At 40.2% G+C, this 20,149-nt stretch overlaps 1 protein-coding gene across 1 annotated transcript; it reads right to left on the bottom strand.

Moving 5' to 3' along the window:
• Positions 1-1,998: 1,998 nt before the first annotated feature.
• Positions 1,999-18,403, bottom strand: LOC128719170 (protein embryonic gonad). Its single transcript, XM_053812793.1, has 2 exons — positions 18,326-18,403; positions 1,999-3,108 (listed from the first exon to the last, which is right to left on the bottom strand). The coding sequence occupies exons 1-2, from the start codon at positions 18,401-18,403 to the stop codon at positions 1,999-2,001; spliced, it is 1,188 nt and encodes a 395-aa protein (XP_053668768.1).
• Between the last annotated feature and the right edge of the window lie 1,746 nt (positions 18,404-20,149).

Here is a 20,149-nt window from a genome sequence, read left to right as displayed (position 1 = left end):
ATATTTGTTTCGGACGTCTATGGCTGGTAGTATATTTTCGTGAATAGTGCTCTGTTTAAGTTTAAGCCAAATCAAACCTGTTCCCAAATATGTCATACGTAAAACGAATCCTGTTTGTATAAATAAAATCGTTCTTTTTTGCATAAAAAAATCGTGTATTAAAAAAAGATCTTAACACGTGAAACTGCGGTACTGTGTGAAAGCACTTAATTTTTATCTGAGTGAAAAATAAAACCGATGTGTAATATTTTCAACAAAATCAACAAGAAATTACTTTAACATCATTAATATAACACCGTTAGATGAGATTAAAAAAGTAGTCGGAAATTTGTAATTCTATAATTTTATTTTCCAATCTTTATTTGAAAAATCATGTTAATGACAATCAAAACTAAAATGGAAACCACAAATTTTGTTTACAAACCATTAAACAAAACAAACGAAGCTTACTGTACATGCTGAACATACAAAAACATATTCGAGGATCATCAGCAGCATCCGCACAGTGGGAGGCTGATGATGGTAGATTGAAACTGAAAATCACTCCATACGTATACTTCTCAACCGCTCATTCCACAACTGCAAACCAAATTCAGAGAAATTGTATTATTTTTTCTCCTTTCCTTGCTTCATACACCGATTCGTGAAAGCCATCTTCGATCGCACTGGTCGACGAACACAATAAATTGTCATTTTGACGCGATTCATTCCGGTCCCAAATCCACCGTGGACGGCTGGGTTAAGGCGCTTCAGTGTGGAGTCTGTATAAGGAAACTCGATATAAGTAGAACACCTGTAGGAAATTGATGAGGGGACATCTTCAGTGTAGACGTATTTGGTATGGAGTCATTCCAACCCTGGAAGAGCGTCGCACGCACAAGATCGATTGAAGCTTTACGAAGGCTTTACTTTACGCAATCAATTAACATGTGCCTGACGATCGTAACGATTCTTTGCGCTGGCCACCCGCGGACGAGTCTGCAAATCAACGACACACAAGGCGTGACTTAAGCAAATCAACAAACGATGCAAATGCAAATGAATGACCACATTCAGGTGGATAGCGTTGTACAAGAAAATTGCAAAAAAAGAACAATCATCAAATAAGTAATAAACAATTAACCTACATTTAAAGCACAAACGCACCGATTTTATTTCGCGCTCAGTTTAGCCTTTCCAAAATAAAAGCAGCAATATAAATTAAACACCAATACATCGTATACACAATCAAACAAACAAACTTTTTATTCACTACAAATGCATTCAGTTTATAAATAGTTCTTACATTGTAAATAAAAAAAAACGCAAAAATTCACTAAACAACATGGTTCTATCTACAGCTCGAAATTCATAAATTAATTCTTGCTAATCTAGCACCATATTTTGATACACAGGAATCTTAATACTACCCTTTATTGTAACAGTTTCTTTTCTTGTGTCCTTCATTGTGTTCAATGCGTTCATGGTATATAGTGAATAATACTATTTGAATTTGTTCAAAAGTCAACAAAAAAAGAAACAATAGAGTTTTGGCAATAAATTACGAAGCACGAACCAGTTTTGAAACTGGTTTGGGCATACCACCTAATGAAAAATTTGTACACTGATATCTGGCACCATATGTGAACTAATTCGACTTAATTGTTACCTAATACGAATTGTATGTACACTTGCTCTAATACGCAAAACAGTAATACGAAATATCGACCATTTGCTTACTTGACCAATATAATATTTCAGAATGTTTCAATTTGACATGGTTGGTAGTAACATTTAGGAAAGGGAAGTTAACATAACTGGCAAAATTGTCCCTTACTGACTGCTTATAGTCAATCTCACGTGACTGTTAGATGTTTCTGTGCTGCGTTACATTACGTTACGTTGCAGACATCCATCGTATATTGTTCTCTTACTGTTTGCGAGGATTTCAAACAGTTACGAAATGTTACTCCGCAAATGTTTACACAGTTTTGTTTCATAGTAAAACGTGCATGTAGTTCACCCTGGTAGGCTATTGCTACGCACAAACGTTGAAAGATCGAGAGGAACTGTCTTGTTAGCGATGGCCGTCGATGCGGTTTGGTCGTTCGGTTCACTGGGATCGGGCAGTAGTGGTGAACTATCGCGTATTCGTCGGGGAGATTCAGATGAGGATCTAGATGATGACTTAGAAGACTTCATGGACAGGTCAATGGGTTCGCTCTGCTCGTCCCGCTTACATAGCTGAACCCCGGCATGCCCGGAGGAAAGCATGGACAGCGATACGGGTGGGAATGAAAAAGCCACTGGAAAGAAGGGAGATCCATCGGTTCGAAACGATACTGCAGGTAAATATGGTGACATGCGGTCCAGTAGCGCAGGACGATACGTCTCGGCGAGTGCCTGGAGGGATGATGAAGGTGGAGTACGGGAGATTTTTAACGGTAGCTTAGACAAGTTAACCTCCACGTGGTCTGGCGTTTTAAATCCGTTTTCCATAATTCCACTGCCAACAAGTTGCTCCTTATACGAACTGCTTCCATCGCCACATCCACCACCTCCTCCACCCTCATCCAAGTCGGCAGACGATGCACCCGAATCACTAGGGGTACTTGCACGCTTCAAGCTCTTTTTAATCGTATTATTATTTTTGTGTATACTGTTGTTATTATTGTTATTGTTCACACTGCTGTTGTTGTTGTTGTTGTTGTTGTTGTTGTTGTTGTTGTTGTTGTTGTTGTTGTTGTTACAAAGGTTCGATATAAAACTACTCGGAAGAAAGCCATTTGAGATCGACAACCCCGGAGAACTGGTACTATTGCTACTATTTTCGTTGCTTATGTTATTTATGGTAGCATTATTATTATTATTGTTGTTGTTGTTGTTGTTGTTGTGACAAGCCTTTTGTTGCTGCTGTTGTTGCTGTTGCTCTTGTAGCAAACAATGAATTTTGAACCAGTTCGAACGCCGGCCGTAACGAGAGCCACTCTTGGACATTCCGACCACTAGACACTTTCGCAACCGGCACGCCTTACATGCAGTTCGGTTTTTCTTGTTGATGACACATTCTCCGTTGTTTTTGCATTCCGATATCGATGACAAGTTGTTGTACGTTCGACCGAAGAAGGACTGGAAAAAAATTAAAGAAAACATCATCAAATTTAGATAATCTATTATTGAATACAACAGCATTAGTAAGATGATCGTTAATATGCACATTTATTTTAGCGCTTGGGATGCGAACAGTAGAAAATGAACTGCAGTAGAAAAAGAACATTCGCAACGCGTTCCTATGACAGCCTGCGCTATCAACTTTGTATCGCAGCAAACGTCAAGATATGACGAAATCATTAAGTGGTTTGAGCAAAACATTAATCTTATCTACGCTATTTTATCTATCCTGCTACTTTGCAACATTCTCCCGATCTCGAAGGCCACATCACACTACAACCGCGATCAGCAAGATCGACAGCTATCATGCGGGTTCCATTGGTTTCTACTGATGGTTCCCAAGGATACGTCCTTGTGCTACCCGTCGGCGAAATGATAAATCTTTCAACTGCATCCATCTGGTAGCTCCAGGCATATTCTCGCTCGTGTCAAGAGGTTCCCTACAATTATGCACTATCATCGTTTCATTCCGATCTTGTCCAAATTGTGGTTTGCATACTAGCGATAGTCACGAGTGCAACCTCATCCGCATCCCCATCTAGTTATTTTTGAACACTTCATCAATATTTTATCAACGAGTAGGCAGGGTAGCTGGAAATTGTATTCACCCTATGTGTCTGGTACATTGAACTAGTTTAAAATACCGATATGCAGTAGAAGTTGTTTGCAACCTGTTTTTATTGATCCAAACGCATCTCAGTATGCTACATTACGCGGTGCATCTCCATTACTTTCGACACACTGGGGAGTCGATAGCCATCATGGTAATCAATGAAGTACTGGTTGATGTTTCAATTTAATCCCGTAGAAACTGAATCGTCTTTATCTTTATATTGATCTTAAATATTCCGTCACAAAACCATTTTTTCGTTTCATAACAAAATTGAATCTAAATTATTTGAACAGTTCATTGTTATTTGTATGAAGTAATTTTAAATGTAGAGTCCGGTACAAAAATCATTGAACAACTACTAATAATAATTTCTCCCTTACTTTTCATTCATCCCTATCAAAGGTGACACGATCGTAAATATCGCCTAATGGTCTAAAGTTTGCTGTGGATAAAGTTCAGCTTAGAAGCGCTCAACGAAATCGTTTCCCTCACGACTCACACCGACGGAATATCATATGTTTGAAAGTGTAACAACAATTCAACGGAATAGCTGGTTCATAAAGCGTTCAGTACCTAGATCATCCCCATATTCATCAGGTGACGATGATGATGATAATGACAAAGATGATTGTGTACCTTGCCGCCGTCGTTTTACCATGCACATTCCATGCAGTGTTTCCTGTTTCCAACCAAAGAGATCCGCACAACTTACTTGTTAATCAGTTGCGATCAGGTACGGTATGATGATGCTTGTAGCTTTTGTAACGACTGGTTGATCTTCTCCCACTACTAGCAAAGATGGCAATATCAAGGACGCGTGGAACTACATACACATATATTCACCCAGAACTCACGGCCCACTTGGCATTGGCGATCATTATTCTACTGGTTACGAGCCAGGTGAACGGTATTTAGAGCCGTGCTCTTTTAGGCACCTTCAGTGGCGAAGATGCGCACTCGTTGAGACTACAACCTTCACAATGAGCAAAATTGATACTGGAACATAAGGCAATATTCGATTGTGATTATCCGGTTTGAGGATTGTCTCATCTGTTTTCGTGTTAGCGGTTAGCCTTTCTCATTAACTAGCCGAAGATCATGATCACAATCCGGATGCTATAAAAGGTGAAGTGTCATCGGTTATGAAGATGCAGTGTGCTTCAGGTCAATGATCAAGCAAGCGAAACGTGTTCCCCTATCAGCTACTACAATTGATACAATTGTTGTACATCAAATCATTAATGGTAGCTATGAAATTGAATTGAATTGCGATTATCTTTAGCACTGTTCGTAAAATCATACCCATCACTAGAAACATTGACGTAAGACCCGCTTTCCGTTTTCGTATCGACTTGTTCGTTCCTTTTTGCTTTAGGCATCAATGTCGCGTGCTGCCAGTGCCTAAATCGCGCAGGACACTTGGGATATTCATCATGTTTCGCCACCTCACTTTTTGAGGTGATGTGTGCACTGGTCTCCTTTTACGAGTGACTGCTATACTATTCGTGGCATTCCATCACGAATCATAAATCTAGCAAATTGGCCATAAAACACAAGGGGAGGGGTTTACCACCCTCGGAGGGGTTTTACCACCGGTTCCTACTTTTCGCCTTCATCACAACGAAATTGGCGGAACACTGCCATTTCGAAAAGGGACTCCATAACATCACACCACGATCTTAGGACCAGGAGAGAACAGTACCAGAAAAAGTGTGGACACTCCGATTTGATTGCCCAAGCGCTGCCGGGGTGTTTTCGAAGCGTGAGAAATTTTCGAAAACACGCCAACCGCTTGATCGCCCGGGGCGTAGAAAAGCATCTTCCCGAGCTAGTGAAGTAGGCCAGAGCAGAAAAAATCCCCAAAATATCTAAAGCTTCGCCGTTGTTCGAAACATCTTCGTTGAAGCTGCGAACTGATTGAAACATCAGCTTATTATCATCAGTGTCAGCCACCGGTCATTGGGAAGCGTGGTTTGCGTTTTTAGGCAGTGAGGCAAAAAGGAACTCGTCAGCGCCCGGGTGACAGCTAGACATCTTCGACATCAACACGATTTCCAATTGCTTGCAACCACTTGAGATTTCGGGTTGTAAACGGTCAGTCAGAGTATTCATGAAAGATGGTGTTTATTTGAAATTCTGCACCTGCGTACATACTGTTCCCAAATGGATTCCTTGTCGTACTCTAAGAAGCTATTCATAAGTGATTTTTATCCATATTATTCATGGGCCTCTACACTGCCTTACACTTTTTTTCTAGATGGTAACTCCTTCAAACTTAATCATTGCTACCTTTGGCAGCGTTGGTGATGATTCGATCAACTTCATGGAGAATTTAGTATTGTAAGTTGATTGACAGGTTTGCATCACGAAGAAAGTGAACGTTAAAAAACTTAAACGTGTGTATGTACATTAATAGTACGGGTGCAAGAAGCTAGAAAGCATATATTACTTTACATACATTAGACAATGTTTTTCAAATCAATTCACGTATACAACTTCTGAAGTGTAATGTATGTGTATGATTCGTATTTCACTATTGTAGCTGTATTCATAATATGTTGTTGTATCAAACTCAATCTGTCAAACACTATTCACGTTGACACATTATGTTTTGAATTCAAAATTCAAGAATTAATTCAAAATAAGTCCATGAAAGTCAAAGAAACGGAATAAAGTCACATTGAGGCTATCATGAAATTTTGTAGACCCATTGACTTAGAAGCTCATGAAGCAATGAGTCTTCAAGTTTTCTGGTTTCATATGATACCATATAATCAAATTTCACACTAGATTAACGATCCGAAGTAAAGCTTGCTTGCCTGCGCTTGTCTGGATACCCACCCTGTGTGTAAACCTTTGAAAACCTTTCTCCCTAACGCGTCTAATGATCTCGTCCAACAGGTTACTGATGAAACAAGACCACACGTTGCGTCTTTCTGGGTGTTTGGGGTGCCCAAAGAAAGTGATAGATTCCATAGATAATCCGAGAAAAGATAAACTCAGTGACAACGTTTTCGTAAAAAAAAATATAACAAATCGAATCGCAGCGGATGTGGTGACAGGATCTGGCTGTATCGACCACTAACTGTTTCAAATCGTTCACAGTTGTCAACTCAAGCAAAGCTTGTACTCCTACAGGGCAGTACCTTTGATTGGACAGTAAAGTTTACCTCACTTTTCCCGTTCCGAGCTCACTATGAAACGGCAAAGCATGATATTCAGTAAGGGTACAACTAACGTTAGCCTTCGCCCGCTAACCGTTACTACCGGATCTTAAGACGATCTAGACAGTATCACTTTCTTTAACATTTTCAAGAGCTGCTGATTTGAAAACTCGCTGAATAGCGATAGAAATGCAAATGTTTAATGATTTTGTTTTTGTATAAAAACCCTATTTTATCACGAATATTAAAAGAAATAAGAAATGGAAAAATAAATCCGATTTCATCCCTATAATATTCCACGGTGATGAACAAAAGATTTTCTCTTACTTTACCCAAGGTTACCATTACCTAATAAGTTCTATTCTATTCTATTCTGTTCTTTTATCTGTTGGTAATCTCGCTCCAGATATAATCCGTATTAATATTAGGTTCCACAATTCAAACTTTTCATTATCATGTTATGAAACCATTGCTTTTTTCAATTACTGCCTGAGCATCATAAATACGATGTTCAATGTTTTCCAACCAACGTTCACAAATTTGACGAATTTAATAACCTTAAGTAATGCAATTTGCTTTAAGATGTATATTAAATGTAACATCTGCTGAAATTATACAAAGAAACATTTATACCCAAAGACCGCATTCTGTGTATTTCTCATGTTACGTTTATAACCACCGTTTATAACCAAGCGTGCATTACGGGATATTGCGATATCGAACGCCTTTCCTGAATCTTCCTGCGCCGATGATGACGATTGCATTTTGATGACGCGTTTTGGGTTCATATAGGTGATTTGCGTTGATTTTTGTTTGCCGATGCCAAATTGGTGGGAAAACAGATCTTGCAAAAGATAAAATTCGCACTTGTCCATTCGAAAGATTGTCGATGTACGTTTCAACATTACAAGAGAACCAGCGTTGACGATTGATACGATCACTAGCGGTATGCACGGGATAGCGAAACAGGGAAGTGCGACACAGAAGCATTAGCATGAGGCAGCACAATTAAGCAGCATGATTTTGTGATTTCCTGCTTCTCCGCGTCCGTCAACGTTGCGTTGGTATTGCCACCTGCCTACGTTCGTGCGTTTCATTGCGATCACCGGGCGGCCCATTTCGGTGAATGAGAATTGGTTTTTAAGAGTGCTCTCAATTGGATCGTAAAAATTTCAATTTCAGCATCCGTCTGTTGGGGGTTCGGGAGCGTCGTCTTCGCGATTTTTGGGATCGTCTTTTGGAATCCCACCAGCAGTGACTTCGCGTCCACTTACTTTCCTCACGAACCCATTCGCCAAACGCACACTTCTCTGTCCACGAAGTAGAGATGGTCGGCTTTTTTGCCTTTCGATATTTTCTGCTATTTTAAACCATTCTCCTGTTCGTTTCCTCGCTTGCCCGAAGAGTATAACGCGGTGGGCACTAATTTTCGATAATCTTTAAGCTTAATGATGGCTCGTAAAAATTCAAAATACCACACAGGCGATAAGCGAAGGTCAGCTAGAGCGCTTCAATAAGTGAGCGTCACGTAGTTGATAGCACGATTACATCCCGGCACAAGAAAAACGACTGCTTAGCAACGCGAGCCTCATTGTGTGTGATAATTATCTGCAACCTCTGGGAATAAGATAAGCATTATCAATACTCTTATTTTACTTCATATCTGTGGAAAAACACATAGCTTCTAGATTTCTTCAACATTTTCAAATAGTGATCATTAATGAAAATTTATAAACAATATAACCGGATTTAGGTTAAAACCGCATAGTCAACAAGAAACAGAAACTTGGAATTGTTCATAAAATAAAACTAAACCGATATGTGGTTCTGCTCTATAAACTGTCGCCCCTAACGATTACAAAATTGCCTCTCAAATGCGATGTATTGGCAGTATGCCATGTTTCGAAATAACATTATCCCAGCAGAGCAAACGCAAAATCCGGTAATGCTCCAGGACGCAGAGTCTCATAATGTACATACGACTTGTTAACTAGACTATTAATATTAAAAGAGAGTCGTACGTCGTTACGAAGCAGAAAAAGTCATCGCATAAGTAACCTGGGAATTCCGGCCCTCGCCGCCGAGTGCACAGTGAAGATGATCACGAACAATTATATTTCTGTCAACGGGCTTGCATCGACCAGCAATCGACCTGTCGCGCTGCTCGCGCTTTCTGCACGTTGGCACCCAGCTTGGCGAAAGGTCTTTGTGAAACACGTCGAAAACCGTTGCTTCAGACGAGTAGCGAAGCTGCCAGGAAACAGTAAGTTACCGGTGGTGTGGCTGCTATGACGCTTTCGAACGCACGGTGGGCCAGTACGATGCGATCGGGCGATCTATGTGCTGTATAGCAAAGCAGATCAATTAAATTAAGAGTTTCTTTTATTGCTTTCGGCTCCGACCAAGTCCCGGTTCGCTGGGAACAGGAAGGTTACAAGTGCTATAAAATGGGTATAATCGATAAAATTAAAACAGTACCGCAATGCATCGCATAAGTTCCAATCCTTCCGAGCCGCAGAAGATCAAGACCTAAGGATGAAACAAATGGTCGTTCGTTGCCATTGAACGACTTTTAGTGCGATTTCAACCTGTCGGACCTCCTGAAAAGTCACATTTCCTTCACGGAAGCAGCGCAGGCGATCGCTCTTTTCAATTACATTCGCTTCTTTTACTGTGCGTACCAAGAGTTCTTAAACAGCCCTACGATGAGCCACCACCAACTCCTGTTGCTCGGGATGTGGTGAAGTATGTAGTCTCTATCGGGAGGGAGGACATTGCTCTCAAAACGCTCAGCCAACTGTTCCCATTGATTGGTTTTATTTGTCCCAGAGATCACGCATAAAATGTGCTGGAAAGTACACATTTTACGATGCAATAAAAGATTATTTATAAACATCTATTCCATGCCACTGATTAGCAGCTGCCTTTTCTGATCCAAAACTAGACTTCACCGCCAACGAGTTGAAGCCTGCAGCCTTGCCCTGCACACCAGTGATCGGGAGGGCAATAATGGTATAGTGCCAATTTGTGCTACACAACACATTGTATTAAGATGGACTCAGAATATGGATGGAACCTGACCGAATCAGTTGACTAGAAACCTAACTGACCCATGGAATAGCGAATGTGATTTATGGTCTGTCATGACATGAACATGGAGTCGCGCCTTGCAAGTATGGCTTCATCGCTCTCACTTATACTGAAGCCGTTACCTACTACGCCCGGACAAAGAAGTTCGCAAAGAGGTTAATTGATCCGGCGCAAGTGCCGCCATCACCTGCTAAATAATGTTAGGTATTCTCAGCTTACTTTTGCGTTCAAGGTGGATATGTATAAGATTCGATTTAATTCCTGTTCATCCACAATTTATATATCCAAAGAAATAGAGAATCATTTGAATCTTAATTTTGTCCGTGTTTATTGAACCGTGATCCAACTGTATCACATGGTTCACACAACATGTGTTTGAAATAACACAAAAAAATGAGACAATAAAAAAGATCAATCTGAAAAGATCGTACTGCGCACTGAATTAGAATACTATTTTTCACAAAACATCAATGTTTTTTCTAGTGGCGTCAATCTTTAACACGATCTTTGATCTGCTAACTAGCAGCACAACAACGGAATACACCTGTGAATGGAGCTCGAGGCTATGAATCGATCTACTTTCACGTTATCGCTCGGCGCTATCAGCTATCAATTTGTTTGAACAAGCGTTCATACAACTTCTTCTCCAGTTGATTTACAGAGCAAAGCGTGAAGCAGCTGTGTACAATTTATTCTCGTTAAGTGCAGCAGATAACACCTCTGTGAATGAGGGCCGCCGGTGGACTTGATGTCAGGATTCAGGAACCAGGAGTCATGAACAAGCAACTCGTAAGAGGAGCCGTGGGCAGTTCCATTAGCATTTCTCGGCATTCCTACTACACTGCCCATATCGCTGCGTTAAAGCGACGATTATACTTTGGTGCTATCTTCTACCATCGTGGCACGCAAACCACTGGGCATTGGATTGTGCCGGTGTCGGGCTACGGCTGAAACTTATCTAGCGCGCCGAGGACGCCTCCCAGTATACATAATGTACCTGTTACAGATTACAACCGAACGATAGTGTTAAGAGATATTAATTTATTATTCAATTAACCTCTCCTCTTCTGGGCTTTTAGGATCGCACGGGTATAGTTTGTTTATAGCAACACTTTGTATGCAACATTTTGTTCGTCACGAGAAAAAGTAAAACAATTTTAATAACTGCTTTGTAATCTAACTATCCTGCTCGTAATTTGTAATCACGCTGAAAAGGATGTGACAAGCAGTCAAAAGTTATTTGAATATTGTCAAATATTTATGATTTATAAGGTTTTTTAGCGATTGGAAGGTAGGACTGTATTCTCGTGCGCAAGACTGACTATCAGTTACGCGTAAAAATAAAGTCAAAGAAAGCCAAAAATGGCAGGGCAAATCTCATGTGGTTATTGTACCGATAAAGAATACGAAAAAGCTATTGAAACAATCCAATGCATAAAATAATCTTGCTAACTAAAAGAAAGAAGTGCGGTTAATGAGGTAACATGCATTTTAATGCATGACTTCATGAAGGAAATGAAATGACGCTTTATTAATACCTCAAACCTATTTTGCTTAAAAACTGTTTTTGTTGTTAAGCTCACGTAGACTAAACGTTTATTATACGGGTGTGTCATATTTGCTACGAACATTGCTTTTTAACCAAAATCGTTTATTACAACGATAAAGGCTTGCATAAAACGGATCATAAACGTACGGTTACAGCAGCACTTGTTAACTGGCGCTTTTAGGCAAACAAAAGTTACCGGCACCATGAAGAGCCATACTTTTACTCTCGCTTACCAGACGCTCTCTCATCAATGGGGCATCCGAAACGACTGGTTAAGCGATATGAAGCAGATTTTTAGTTTTTCATCGTGCCATGCACTACTTGCTACTGTATGCACAGACGATGATTAATGAGCGTTTGGCCTTTTCATCTAATTTAATTTGTAGCATCATGCCGATCACACATCTCCATCCCACCCATTCCGTTTTTCGTACAGTTTATAACCCGTGTGTCCAACTTACGTACATCAGGGAGGCAAATCCAAGATTGTCTTAACCTAAATTTTGATAAATTATGTCTGTTTTGAATTTTTGATGAAACTGAATCAAATGCAATTTGTATAGGTGTACTCTTTACCCCAGTATATCTACAACGTACCGCAATCTGAGTAAGCCTGTATGTTTTTATGGCAAGTACACCATTGTGATGAATTTGGAAAGTGATGCGTTTGCCCCGAGAGAGTCCGCTTCAATGATCTGCTTCATTTTAGTTGTAACGAAGCACTAGTGAGGCGGGATCCATTAGACAGCAGGTGGATAAAAAAGCAGCACCAAGGCATGCGCCTTGGTCAATCTGTCGCTGAGACAACCGATTGGATCATGTTGGGTAGCTAAGGTTGCGACATTTTCCTGCAATATATTTGGCTGCAGAAAAACGTTCATAATCATCGTACACAGCTATTTGCAGCAACAGTTTCTATTGGTGTTGTTGCAACTGCTGCTGTTGTTGCTATTGTGGTTGTAACTTACTAAAACGGGTATAATTTTACAAGCCAAGCTACCCGAAAAACCCCAGGGCCCTTGTACCACATCTGGGCGATGTGGGGAATGTGGAATCTTCCGCAGAAAATAGATGAATGCCGGTGACCGGGGAAGCTGCAATCAAAAGTGAAATTAACGTTAACCTCATCAATAATGATCATTACTCTAATTTTACCCATTATTCAACAATTACCGATACGATTCGGTTGAGCTGGGCTGAGAGCGAAACTGGCGCCCGGTTTGAGCGCAAAACGGGTTTGTTGATGCATCCGGTTGTCTACAAATTGTATCAATTTGGGATACAAGTCTTACTGCAAAGTCTGCTCTCTTAGCAGCATGATGGAATTTAGAAATCCAGAATGTTTTCCACATATTTGACCAAAACAACTGTCTGACAGGCTCATACGGGATGATTGTGTTTCCCGTTTAACTTCCGTACCATAAATAACACGAACAATTTTCCATTTTTAGGTCATTTTCTCATATAAATGGCTATTCGAATTGCGTTTTTACTACTACATTTACCATACTGCTACATTTACCATAAGTAAACATCTTTCGGTTCATCATTTACAATGAGTATTGCAACTTGAGACCAATGTAAACTATACTTAAAATAGTAAAGTTATAGTAGTACGCATAAGCCAATCGTTGGTTTTCGTAAAAATGTGAGTTACCGTTACCGTTATACAACCATTGTGCTCGGATGCAAAACAGTACAAACTTTACCGAACTAAAACTCTAAAACTTTGCGTTGCTTCATACGTTGCTGGAAACTCCACATTCAATCTATCGTCGTAATGCAATTTAAATAAAAGAAAGCGTCACTAACATTAACTAAACTCAAACACACCTCTAGTAATAATGGGAACGGATGTTGGGCAACGTTGGCAAAGACGATTAACGTACGATCTTGTTCCGAATCGACAAACTGATCTGCCTTCACTTGGCTACGTCATAAAAACACACTAACCTTTCGAAATCAGAACACTTGTGTCGAGCCTCCAATGCCATCGCGAAGATCACCATCATCGTCGCAACAAACACGGCAGATCGGTAAATCAGCTCAAGAGCAAGGTTCTCACGTCAATTTGCGATCGGTCTGAAGTACTAAATCGAAACAACAGTCGGCCCGTAACAGCAGCGGGAGAAGCTCTGATTTGACTTCTACTAACCTCCTTGGATTTGATCGCACCAGCCTCCGTGCAGCATACGGTGATGGACGAAACAAGATCATGAAAGCCTCTCATTTCCTCTTCAGCCTTTCAAGAGCCTTCAATTCACCTCCACCTGCACGGTGGATGGTCGAGTCAAGTCTCTCCGAGGGACGCTCGACGACGTTCACTGCACTGCAGATCGATAGATTTCTGACGCTAGTAGTCGCTGTTCAGGAACCGTAATCGTACCTCCTACTCCATTTAAAACTGGATCGATTGATCTAGCGGATGGAAGGAATACATACAGTTCAAGCGTTGTAGCGTTACTTACAATATCAAACTCATCAACAAGATCGTCACACTTATTGCAGTTTGAGTTAAATGGTAAGCAATGAGATCGAAAGAAAATAATCTAAATCTGTTGTTTTGATTTCAGTTTTTATAACAGCTTTTAAGTAATACGTAATGTGATCGTTTCATGTAATTAAAATATTAATAAATGTAATATTATTTCACACTTCCACTTATTTTAATTAAAAAGTATGGTAAAAATGTTACCTTTTGCAAGTATATGTAACCGTCAAATTAACGGAGTTTTCGGAAGCGTCATTAATCACAATAAGGAAAACAATAATTTACACCATGAGCCAAAGCAAACATCACATTCGTACAGCGGTTCAAGGGATTATGAACTACAAAGCACACCATTTCGAACGGTAGCCCGTAAGATAATTTGACGTAGCTCGGTTCCGTGATCTTCCTGAGCGTCAAATGATCAATAAAATTTCGCTCATAAATCATTAAACCAAACAAAAAAACACAGAATACTAACGCTAACGTATGCTACCTTTTGTAGTTGACTATCGCATCGTGTTTCGAGTCGTGGAATGTCTAACGCCTAATTAAACGCTCTAGGTGGGCTAAAAAACTAGAGAAAGCAAGGTTTGTATTTTTCAAAAATGAACTGAATACTAAAATTGAAAAACATATTTATCCAATCACCCCAACAAAAAGCAACATGATTAATGCAAGTTTGTAGAATATGTTTCCTTACGCACTCTCCGTACCAGTTATACTCAATCGATATGAACAAGGTTCTTTGTTTCTCAGAGTAATTCTGAAACATTAAAATCGTTAAAATCAGCATCATATTTAAAAACTCAAACTTAAAACAAAAAAAAACTCTTGCTTATCAAACGAGCAGGCTTTCTACTGCGCTTCTAGTTTTGTGTTCACGAAAAAAAACCATCGGTATCAGAAATACCGCCATTGTCGATCAATCGGTTGCACCGCTTGATTTAATGACCCGACTGTTCACACAAAATTGATCAAATGCTACAAAAAGCACACCTTCACGCTGATTCCGTATGCTGCGTCACGCAACCATTGCGGAAGCCTAAGTAGACACCACTATTTTAGTCCGATCGACCCTGGGTTAAACACTTCGCAACCTTTGCCGTGCCACAATGTGCCGCGGTGCGGCGTATGCTGAAGAAAGGTCCGCCGGCACTGTTCTTCCCGCTGCCAACAATTGCGTGGTCAAAGTGTAATTTGTTCGACCATAAATTGGATCAAAAACATCATCAATCAAACAGTTTCGAACCAGTACGTACTTCCACGTTGGCGATGAGCTCACACTAGGCTATGCAAATCGGTCAACACAGGACCACCAATTTCGGGGGTCTCTTGCTGTTGTGTACAATTCTTCACCTTCATGCCACCCTGCCCATATGCGAGCAGTTGCTGTTTATCGAACTAGTTTCCTTTTTTATTGTTACTCGTCCGTCCGTCAGCGTAGAGAAGATGACCATTTGTTTACCTTGAATAAGTCAAGATGATGTTACAAGTACTCGGAGGTTGGCAATTGGAACCGAACTACATTACCGTGATTTTTTTTTCACTGCCTTTAAGTAGGACTGAATGGTTCGTTATGCTTTTGCAAACGAAACAACGGTATTAGAACAGCAATAAAATTTGACAGGTTGGCCAACACTGAGGAGCCGCACTAGTTTCCTGTTGAAACCGCTCCTTGACTCCCTAATTGAGCAATTAAATTCCTGTTCAGTGATGAGTGGTTGAATGTGTACCTGTTGCTGAAGCTGTCCAAATAGCACCTTCTTCAATCCGGAAGCATTTGTTGGTGTGTTCTAGATTTAATTTTAAACGTGTACGGTTGATTGATACATAGTCTACTATCACATTTTATACCGTTGCGATGAATGTAATTTTAACTCAATGGTTACGAAAATTTTGTCTGTACCATGCCATAAATATTTGACGATTATTTTATCCTCGATGTTTCGTACAAAACTTTCAAACATACATGCTAGCTCGTTACACCTTTGCCAAAAATACAACTCCAAACCGTGCTGTTAATTCACATACATATTTAATTAAGCCTAAATAACCTACACAATCGCTCACAGCCATCGCAAAGGTAGTAAAATTAAATGAATCACTTGCACGATTCGGCACTTGAAAAGCACATAAATGAAGCAATTTCCTATTCTTCTTCATCGTGTTATACCCCGTATCTTTTCATGAGAATTGAATTCAGGCGCACCGTTACCGGTGTCGCTTGTCGTGCATACCACTATTTGTCCAAAACCCATGCAAACGTGGGGTGGATACCTGAGGTGGAAATTATGCTCCCCATGACTACATCGAACCGAAGCTCACGTAGATCGAAGATCGAACCATAACGAATCCAAAATATCACAGTTTGAAACAAGCCACCGGACTGCAGAGGATGGGGCTTCGTGAACGAGCGTCCCAACCGATTGAAACATTCGGCCCATGCCATACTGGTGCGGCCACTAGACCTATAACCAGCATCACGTGAAAGTCTTCCATAACTATAAAATTATTTCACCTTCGCGCGATTCACACCGACCACGAGAGGGTCTCAAGAGATTCAGGACTCTCGCTCTCTCTCTAATGATTGTTCATAAAAACTGATGGCATTATTATTATTAAACTGGCACGTTTCGCAAAGAAGCTGTTCTTGGAGACCCTTGATCTCGCGTATTAAGTACCCCGTACTACCCTCGTGAAATGCGCTCCCTGTATGAGCTCCCTGGCCACTTGACGTGTGTCCGATATGGTGCTGATTTCGCAACCTTTCTTTAGAGTTTTATTAAATTATTATCGCACTCCGCATCGCGCTCGTCCGTATGGCATGTGAAACCAGTCCGCCAATGCTGCCGTGTATTTATGTGTCACATCGCTGGACACTGTAATTTGGCAAGCATATCGATCGTTTGGTTCTGTTTGGTTTGGTTTTGAGCCCTATGTTTGCCGTGAATCAGCAATATTGTACTACTAAAGTTTTACCTGCTTGGCATGTTAAGGTGAACTTTTGTGATCGATTCATTTTCGTTTTATCATTTCCTGTCAGTCAGTCTCGTCACTGATTCCTCTTCGACATCGACTTGACCTGATCCGTCTTTTCTGCAAACAAGATGCTGGGGAAGGAATTTGCTCCCATGCGACCAAATATTGTTGCAAACGACTAGTCTTTTGTTTCTCACCAGTGCATCTGACCAATATCAACTTTATGCTGATTATCGAGAGCACAACTGACCTGAGACCGAACCGCTCAATCGCAGGTCTACGATGATGATGATGATGATCGACTTGCTTCTTACCATGGACATCTTGTTCATAGTCGTTTTCCCCAAAGCGCCTGAGCACCCCGGATGGCGTCTTGAAGGTGAAAAAGGTGTTCTTTTAGTGGAAGTGCTGAATACCCTAAATAGTGGTCTACCATTTAGTGCCGAAGGTTCCGATGGTGCTCGCTGGATTCCAGCCATAAAAAGGTTATAAATCCTTATAAAGTTATATTTTCGAGTAAACATAAAAATTTATAACTTTATTACGAGATTTGCGCTTCGAGCTCGGCGTTCTTCCTTGCTGCGGTGGTCTCTCCTTCTCTACTTCTTGCCATCCCATTCGTTCGAGGCGTCGAAGCGACGGCACCATTTTTGTGCGATTTGTGCGATGCAATTCGCGCGATAGCTCAATTGAACCTGGGACCAGCCTTTGCCGAAATTCTGATCTGCTCGGGACTTATTTGGGTATGCCGTTTTATTTGCAGGTGTTTTGTGTTTTGGCGTGTAGTCTTTTTATTTTGATTGCTACCTGTGATTGAACCAATTTCAGGGATTGATTATACGTCCTCTGGCAGGGAAAAACTTGATCAGGCCTGATGGTGCCAGTTCATCGCCGAAGCGATACCGCCGTTTATCGAGTTTTATCACCCATTGCAGTTCGTGATGTTTGATGTTTCCGAAAGCGTTAAAAACGCATGGCGAAGCGTGAGCAAGCGATTCGAAATGACTAACAAATAGCCGAGAAAAAGAATCGGCTGATCGCAAATTTGATTAGCAAGCTGACCGCTCGCTGCAAAGCAAAACGATGTGGAGATAAATGAAAAGAAACTTAAAAAATCCTGATTGCATCCTGATTTTCTGCATTTTAAAAATTAAAACATTTATAAAATACCTTCGTTTGTGGCATTACCCTCCAAAACTGTTGTTCTACTCATTTTAATTGTTTGCACAGATAGTTATTACGATATTATGATGACGGTTAAATAAAATTATCACGTGAATTGATTTTACCTTGCATCCTTCGCATGTAAATGCTCCAAAATGAAATCCTGCTGCTGGTTCACCACATACTTTGCATTGTTGATTCATCTATAACAAACAAAAACAACAAAAAGAAATAATGTTATGCTTTCATTTGATGATATACGGGACGATATTTTGTTTAATTTACGACTTAGTATCCACTTATTATTACCACAAGTTTTTAGTTAATCTTATTTTCGTAGGAATGGATGGGATTTTTCTCGGTCTTGTCGAGTGAAGACCGGCGCCGTTGTTAATACACCACGGGACCGCGCTTACGATATGATGTATGTAATACGAATTTATTGTTGCTGTTTCTACTCATTGATTTTGTAATTATTTTTTTTTGTAATTAAAACCAACGATAGGTTTTAATCAAAAGTTATGAATTATCCACTGTCATTTATTTAAATTTATGTTATGTTTTTTAAGCCATTCATCAACAGAAATCAGTTTAACCACTTTGTTATACATACACGCGTACGCTATGCACTTTAGAACACTAAAATACATATAATGAAGCCTGGAATAAAGTTCCCATTTATATTCCTTAAACCATCATGATCATAAAAACACCCTTTCAGCATCCTTCAATAATCACCGCAGGCTGACAAATGAACAAGTTCGAAACACAACTCATCTATCCTTCGCAGTAGAATAATAATTACTCCTTTCGCCACTCTATCAGAAAGTGTAAGCACAAGCGCAGCTCGCTTGTCAACGCTTGGCCACATCTCGGGCCGAATCATTACAGCCTCATTACCATTCATGAGAGCACGCAGACGTGAACAGTGATGCGCATTTGTCAGCCATCGCGCTAGTGCAACGTTATGCCAGTCTGTGCCCAACCAACGATACGGCGGTCCGATGGCACGAAGAGCTATTGATTGGAATGCGACACTATGACAGTTTTTTGTAACGCCGCATTCGCGTGGATGTACCCTCCTGGGAGGTAGCATTTCCATGTAATTTTATTCCGCTTCGTAGCAAATTAGATTATTGTCGGAACGCAAGCAGGTCTCTGTCTGTCAATGGCATGTTGACGATCTCGCATCATTGCCTATGGATGAGCCGTGTTCAGACATTCACTTCCAGGTAGCTCATACCGCACGAAAGAACAAGCTATTGACTACAACTACGGTATTCAATTGTGCCATTTTGTGTTACACATTCGTACATTGTTTTATGATATACACATTGTGATATACATCCAGAGAGCCCGTTTCAGCCCGAAGTCCAGAGAGCCCGTTTGATTTTAACCTTTTATTGAACGGAAAAGTAATTTCTGCTTACAGACGGGCAGAGTTTCCCCTTACACGGTTATTAATTAAAGGTCGGTCCGCAAATCTTTATCCGCTATTTATACTAAAATTCTTATCCTATCTGATCCTTGCTAACATTATGTACCCCTGATTATCTTATGCTAACTATTCCATGTTACTAATGTCTATACCTATCTTTGTGTAACCTTTCCTATTCTATCCTATTTCATTATAAAACTACCAATCACGATCTTCTCTATTAAATACTATCAGACTAACAAATACAAACGAACAACTGTCTAGCTATAATTATTTTATTATAATCTAACATAAACGTAATGTCCATAATCTGAGCATGTGGTACAATTGCATTGACGTAGACGCCACAACACGTGCTTTTAGTTTTGATATTTGAGTGATATCATAATAATTATACCTATTTGTCCGAGAGCTGCTTGTTTTAATGGATTCATATGCCGTATAGGTTTCTAACAACGTAAATAAATACATCAAATTAAAAGGAACTTGGCAACACCGAGCTAGTAACACA

The sequence above is a fragment of the Anopheles marshallii genome, chromosome 2, assembly GCF_943734725.1.
Source record: "Anopheles marshallii chromosome 2, idAnoMarsDA_429_01, whole genome shotgun sequence".
Lineage (NCBI taxonomy): Eukaryota > Metazoa > Arthropoda > Insecta > Diptera > Culicidae > Anopheles > Anopheles marshallii.
The sequence above is the reverse complement of the archived record's forward strand: the minus strand, read 5'-3'. Positions and strand labels throughout refer to the sequence as shown.

Excerpts from the sequence above, each read along its gene's own strand:
- LOC128719170 (XM_053812793.1), bottom strand. The coding sequence starts at position 18,403 with ATGAATCAACAATGCAAAGTATGTGGTGAACCAGCAGCAGGATTTCAT. Across the intron at positions 3,109-18,325 it reads TTACATGCGAAGGATGCAAG|TCCTTCTTCGGTCGAACGTA; the intron begins GTAAAATCAATT and ends ATTTTTTTCCAG.